Source organism: Monopterus albus, unplaced genomic scaffold (genome assembly GCF_001952655.1).
Source record: "Monopterus albus unplaced genomic scaffold, M_albus_1.0 scaffold1013.1, whole genome shotgun sequence".
Classification (NCBI taxonomy): Eukaryota; Metazoa; Chordata; class Actinopteri; order Synbranchiformes; family Synbranchidae; genus Monopterus; species Monopterus albus.
The window spans coordinates 1-6,301 of record NW_018128891.1 but is presented as its reverse complement, the minus strand read 5'-3'; the positions used below and the strand labels follow the sequence as shown (position 1 = coordinate 6,301).

Genomic DNA, 6,301 nt, shown 5'->3' with positions numbered 1-6,301 from the left:
CAGAGGAGAGAAAGGTGGAAGAAAGGCGGGTCGAGAGAACACAGGAGAGAAGAGAAAGGTGGAAGAGAGGCAGGGCGGGGGGAAAAAGGGGAGGGGAAAGAGAGGCAGGTCGAGAGAACAGAGGAGAGAAAGGCGGAAGAGAGGCAGGTCGCGCTGAGCGGACCTGACAGATATTGTCTAGAATTAAGGGAATAACTTTTTCCAGGTTACATGTCATCTCTTGTTGGTGACAAGGGTTACATTACAGTTAAGTAACATACTGTTTTGGAATATTCAGATGGTCTGGAAATGAAGAGCATAAAGAATAGAGAGTACACTCACTGAAATGAACATAAACGTGCTACAAGATATGAGGAAGTTCATTTTAGCTGATGAAAGCGTTGGTTCCCAAAACACAAATACATCAGTGAGAAAATATGCTGTTTCCTGCCTTTTATACCAATTTATGAAATGTGTGCCTCTGCTCCAAATCAATAAGACTACACTGAGTTTTGCTTGTGCTGTTTAAAACAGTTTCTAAAAATATATTTTCAGAAGATAAATTTTATAAATCACTGATGAGAAATTAAAATTTATCCTAAAACCCCTCTGTGTAGACCAGTTTTGTTATGATGGCTCACTTGCAGGGGCAAGGTGAGCAAGCAGTTTGGACTCAGTTGGCAGACACCACAGTACTGATCAAAGTCTTTATTACAAAAATAGTGCAGGTAATCAGAAAAGCTGTCAATGTTGCCAATGAGGGCTGGCAGAGGAGGTTGGGGTTGGTGGAGTGAAGACTAAGGAGATGCTAGGGAGATAAATCTCCCTGATTTGTGACTCAGAAATCTTGAAAACCACACAAAATACCATTTTTTCAGTTAATATCAGTCATGCTGAGAAATGAACCCACATTTGGATCATTAAACATATCAGTTACATCTCAGTTTCTTACCCAGGGTCTTCCATTGCTCCATTCAGTTTAGCTCAGTGACTTTTTATCTTTTGTTTAATGGCATCATTTTTAGTAACACACCAGTTGTACAGGCATCCTGTCACACACAGGTGTGAAATCATTCTCTAGCTAAAAAAAGTTGCCATAATTTGCATTTATGTTAATAAATCTGTCCTTTTTTTTAAGTTTTTAGTTTCATAGAGCCACTCTCCACTCAGTGGTTTAGATATGACTTTGTGTCTGTGCTCTTCATGTGTTTCTACCACCCCTCCCTGTAGCTACACACCCACAGACATCCTGTTAAGCAATGATCAAACTAGTTGTCTGACATTCGTGCTCTTCATGTGTTTCTACCACCCCTTCCTGTAGCTACACACACACAAACATCCTGTTCAGCAATGATCAAAATAGTTGTCTGATATTTGAGTGGAACACACTAAGGATAGATCACACCATTGTGATTCTTGATGCAGCCAATAGATGGAAAGGAGTCCATGTATATATTATTATAATCACGTTGTTAATGTGAGTTGTAGTTTGGTTTCAGTTTCCTGCAACCAACTAAGGCAGAAAAGTTTGATTTAAGGGAAAGGGTTTCATTACCTTATCACTGACAATGGTGAGTAGCTGCTTTTAAGTGGTTTCCTTTGCCTGTATTGTCTATCCTTATGATTCAGCTCCTACAGTTCTAATTTATTCTCTTGTCAGTCAAATGTGTAATAATGTGTCATTATATTTTCGATTGCATCAGGCTACTCAACAGGGCATGAGGTGAGTCAGTGCTGATTCAGTCACAGGTACTGATTTTTGCATAATGCTTTTTAAGTCTTTAATAACAATTGATGTTTATTATTTTAGAACACAACAAGTGCTGGAAAGTGACACGGTTTTCAGAGAACGTGCTCTCACAATTATTCACGAAATGGTGGAAATGAGCAACACTTCTAATGATATAGACTATGCTACACAATTAGTGGATGAGGTATGTTTGATGGGGGCTGTTATGAACCTTTGAAATGTTGTCTTTTTGAATATAATACATGATTTTGTTATAGTGTGTTTACTGCTTCTTACAAACAACACAGAAAATGATGTCTTTTGAATGCGTTCTGACTTTACAGGTTCTTCACAGCATCTTCTTTCTGGGAAAGATCAATGACCCGCGATTTTTCCCAGAAAAGATTATGAAAGATGAAGAAATGTTAAATGAGTTGAAGGTGAACTACCCTCGGCCTTTTGATCTCTATTCCTCTCGACTACCCAGGCGGAGTCCATTTTCATGTGTGCTTGACATGGTAAGATTATGATTTTGTCAAAGGATGTAAAGTTTCTCTGATGTTACAGTTAATGATGAATGTACATTGTTTCACAAACACAAGGCATGACTCAGTAAATTATGCACCATTTGTAAGGATAACATATGCTTGATCATTTTTGTGATTGCCTGCAGGTTGTTCACCTGACTGGTGAAAGGAACGAAGATACAATAATAAACAGGCTGCGAGAGCTCTACCATCAACTGTCTGACATTACAGTACACTCTGCTGGTAGAGAGAAACATCTAATCTCATCTGTGATCTGTGTCTCTCAGAGCACTGAGAGCCCAGATTCAGTCAGATACTATGGAGTCTCCATGTCCACATGTGGGAAGACTCCTGGGCAAATCATGGTTGCTGCCTGCTGTTTTGGTTACTGGGACAGTGATATAGCTGATGCAGTGATGACCCGCTACCCCGGCCGAATGTCAAACTGTGATGCAACCATCAAACTTCCAGAGAAAGTCAGGTGCAAAGCATTTAACCTCAGTGATGGAAAGCCAAAGCCTCCCTGCAAATCATGTAGGGATTTGTTTGGCCTGACAACAACAGAAAGAGAAGAAGCTGATGAGAAAAGCAAAATGTGGGTTTGTGGCAACTGTGCTGAAGTGGAAAGTGTAAGCAAAATGTTTAAAAATGAGGAATCAATTAAAGCACAATCAAAATCTGATACATGTACAAATGAAAACAGGGAGAGATTTAGAGAACGTGTCTTGAAGCACCTTATCGGTTTGCTTGACAAGGTGGGATTTGTACAAGATATGTTCTACCACCCACTACCCCCTCAAAGTGGGCCAGTATGCACTGTGCGCCAGCCATCTGTAAAATGCCCTTTCTGTACTTGTTGCTGACTTGACAGATGAAATACAAATACAACTGTGTTATAGAGACAACTGTGTGTTAACAGTTTGAATGAAGCAAGCAGAGGGTACAAAAGTTGATATATGTTTGCCATTCACAATAAAATTACTGTGATGGAAACTCAGGTTCATGTTTCCCCCTTTGTCTCTGTCAGTTGTTTTGTTGTTGGTTTTTGTGTTTGGTGGTGGTTTAATACATTTAAAAATGTGTACATTAACACTCTAATGTAGTCATTTTTCCACCCTGGTTGTATTTGCTAGATTGGCCTCAGAAGTAAAATATGTAATATTATGCTTATTAGCACAAAGTTGGCAATAATTTTATGAATTTGTAATTTATGAAATCATGGGTCATCAGTCTTCCCAGAAGAAAGGCTTCCTAACCCCTTATCAACAGAGACCTTACACTGGTTATTTATCTTTAGAGCTTTAAAAATGAAGAAGTACCTGGAGCAACCACTGGGCAGCCATTATTTTCAGTGTTGTTAACTGCCCCACTACAGCAGTGTTCACGTTACCTGCTGAAGTGAATCAAATCAGATTTTCTCCCACCAAGTGACTCAGATCTGATCTTGTCACAGATGTGTGAACAAACCTAATTCAATTTTATGAAGAGTGGAACACACTAAGGATAGATCACACCATTGTGATTCTTGATGCAGCCAATAGATGGAAAGGAGTCCATGTATATATTATTATAATCACGTTGTTAATGTGAGTTGTAGTTTGGTTTCAGTTTCCTGCAACCAACTAAGGCAGAAAAGTTTGATTTAAGGGAAAGGGTTTCATTACCTTATCACTGACAATGGTGAGTAGCTGCTTTTAAGTGGTTTCCTTTGCCTGTATTGTCTATCCTTATGATTCAGCTCCTACAGTTCTAATTTATTCTCTTGTCAGTCAAATGTGTAATAATGTGTCATTATATTTTCGATTGCATCAGGCTACTCAACAGGGCATGAGGTGAGTCAGTGCTGATTCAGTCACAGGTACTGATTTTTGCATAATGCTTTTTAAGTCTTTAATAACAATTGATGTTTATTATTTTAGAACACAACAAGTGCTGGAAAGTGACACGGTTTTCAGAGAACGTGCTCTCACAATTATTCACGAAATGGTGGAAATGAGCAACACTTCTAATGATATAGACTATGCTACACAATTAGTGGATGAGGTATGTTTGATGGGGGCTGTTATGAACCTTTGAAATGTTGTCTTTTTGAATATAATACATGATTTTGTTATAGTGTGTTTACTGCTTCTTACAAACAACACAGAAAATGATGTCTTTTGAATGCGTTCTGACTTTACAGGTTCTTCACAGCATCTTCTTTCTGGGAAAGATCAATGACCCGCGATTTTTCCCAGAAAAGATTATGAAAGATGAAGAAATGTTAAATGAGTTGAAGGTGAACTACCCTCGGCCTTTTGATCTCTATTCCTCTCGACTACCCAGGCGGAGTCCATTTTCATGTGTGCTTGACATGGTAAGATTATGATTTTGTCAAAGGATGTAAAGTTTCTCTGATGTTACAGTTAATGATGAATGTACATTGTTTCACAAACACAAGGCATGACTCAGTAAATTATGCACCATTTGTAAGGATAACATATGCTTGATCATTTTTGTGATTGCCTGCAGGTTGTTCACCTGACTGGTGAAAGGAACGAAGATACAATAATAAACAGGCTGCGAGAGCTCTACCATCAACTGTCTGACATTACAGTACAGTCTGCTGGTAGAGAGAAACATCTAATCTCATCTGTGATCTGTGTCTCTCAGAGCACTGAGAGCCCAGATTCAGTCAGATACTATGGAGTCTCCATGTCCACATGTGGGAAGACTCCTGGGCAAATTATGCTTGCTGCCTGCTGTTTTGGTTACTGGGACAGTGATATAGCTGATGCAGTGATGACCCGCTACCCCGGCCGAATGTCAAACTGTGATGCAACCATCAAACTTCCAGAGAAAGTCAGGTGCAAAGCATTTAACCTCAGTGATGGAAAGCCAAAGCCTCCCTGCAAATCATGTAGGGATTTGTTTGGCCTGACAACAGAAAGAGAAGAAGCTGATGAGAAAAGCAAAATGTGGGTTTGTGGCAACTGTGCTGAAGTGGAAAGTGTAAGCAAAATGTTTAAAAATGAGGAAGCAATTAAAGCACAATCAAAATCTGATACATGTACAAATCAAAACAGGGAAAGGGTTAGAGAACGTGTCTTGAAGCACCTTATCATTTTGCTTGACAAGGTGGGATTTGTACAAGATATGTTCTACCACCCACTACCCCCTCATAGTGGGCCAGTATGCACTGTGCGCCAGCCATCTGTAAAATGCCCTTTCTGTACTTGTTGCTGACTTGACAGATGAAATACAAATACAACTGTGTTATAGAGACAAATGTGTGTTAACAGTTTGAATGAAGCAAGCAGAGGATACAAAAGTTGATATAGTTTTGCCATTTGCAATAAAGTTACTTTGATGGAAACTCAGGTTCATGTTTCTCCCTTTGTCTCTTGTCTGTTGTTTTGTTGGTGTTGGTTTTTTGTGTTTGGTGGTGGTTTAATACGTTTAAAAGTTTGTACATTAACACACTAATGTTGTAATAATTTTTTCCACCCTGGTTGTATTTGCTAGATTTGCCTCAGTAGTAAAATATGTAAATTGGATTTGTAATTCATGGAATCATGAGTCATCACAGTCTTCCCAGAAGAAAGGCTTTCTAACCCTTTATCAGCGGAGACCTTACACAGATTATTTATCTTCAGCTTTAAAAATGAACAAGTACCTGCAATAACCACTGGGCAGCCATTACTTTCAGTGTTGCTAGCTGCCCCACTACAGCAGTGTTCACATTACCTGCTGAAGTGACTCAAATCAGATTTTTTCCCACCAATTGACTCAGATCTGATCTTGTCACAGATGTGTGAACAAACCAAATTCAGTTTTATGAAATTATATATGTCAGGAAGTTCATATCGGAATTCGTGTGTGTTCTGTTCAGTAGTGATCAAACAGGTTCAGTGACATTACAGTAGAACAAAATAAAACTTCCTGATAAACATAACCTAAGATGGAGGAAGACATTACTCTAAATCAGTTTCTCATTCAGTTTGACCGTCAGTGTCATTAAGGAGTTAAGTAGTAGAAATACATCACAAATAACTGTACGATGCAACAAAATTAAGATATTAAACTT

At 38.8% G+C, this 6,301-nt stretch overlaps 2 protein-coding genes across 3 annotated transcripts; both read left to right on the top strand.

The window, feature by feature from the left end:
- The first annotated feature begins 1,367 nt into the window (after window positions 1-1,367).
- LOC109953687 (uncharacterized) lies at window positions 1,368-2,868 on the top strand. The gene is made up of 7 exons (XM_020589156.1): window positions 1,368-1,550; window positions 1,683-1,702; window positions 1,790-1,913; window positions 2,053-2,226; window positions 2,382-2,465; window positions 2,523-2,711; window positions 2,800-2,868. The coding sequence occupies exons 1-7, from the start codon at window positions 1,548-1,550 to the stop codon at window positions 2,866-2,868; spliced, it is 663 nt and encodes a 220-aa protein (XP_020444812.1). The 5' UTR covers window positions 1,368-1,547.
- An 864-nt stretch (window positions 2,869-3,732) lies between these two features.
- LOC109953688 (uncharacterized) lies at window positions 3,733-5,626 on the top strand. 2 transcript variants are annotated; one of them, XM_020589158.1, is made up of 5 exons: window positions 3,733-3,915; window positions 4,048-4,067; window positions 4,155-4,278; window positions 4,418-4,591; window positions 4,747-5,626. In XM_020589158.1, the coding sequence occupies exons 1-5, from the start codon at window positions 3,913-3,915 to the stop codon at window positions 5,458-5,460; spliced, it is 1,035 nt and encodes a 344-aa protein (XP_020444814.1). In that variant the 5' UTR covers window positions 3,733-3,912; the 3' UTR covers window positions 5,461-5,626. The 2 variants fall into 2 exon arrangements, with proteins under 2 accessions (XP_020444814.1, XP_020444813.1); XM_020589157.1 differs by lacking the exon at window positions 3,733-3,915 and having other exon boundaries at window positions 4,001-4,278.
- The last annotated feature ends 675 nt before the right edge of the window (window positions 5,627-6,301 follow it).

Coding starts and splice junctions, on each gene's coding strand:
- LOC109953687 (XM_020589156.1), top strand. Junction 2,227..2,381: donor TTTCATGTGTGCTTGACATG/GTAAGATTATGA, acceptor GATTGCCTGCAG/GTTGTTCACCTGACTGGTGA. Junction 2,712..2,799: donor CCATCAAACTTCCAGAGAAA/GTCAGGTGCAAA, acceptor TGACAACAACAG/AAAGAGAAGAAGCTGATGAG.
- LOC109953688 (XM_020589157.1), top strand. CDS start 4,111: ATGCTTTTTAAGTCTTTAATAACAATTGATGTTTATTATTTTAGAACA. Junction 4,279..4,417: donor CTACACAATTAGTGGATGAG/GTATGTTTGATG, acceptor CTGACTTTACAG/GTTCTTCACAGCATCTTCTT. Junction 4,592..4,746: donor TTTCATGTGTGCTTGACATG/GTAAGATTATGA, acceptor GATTGCCTGCAG/GTTGTTCACCTGACTGGTGA.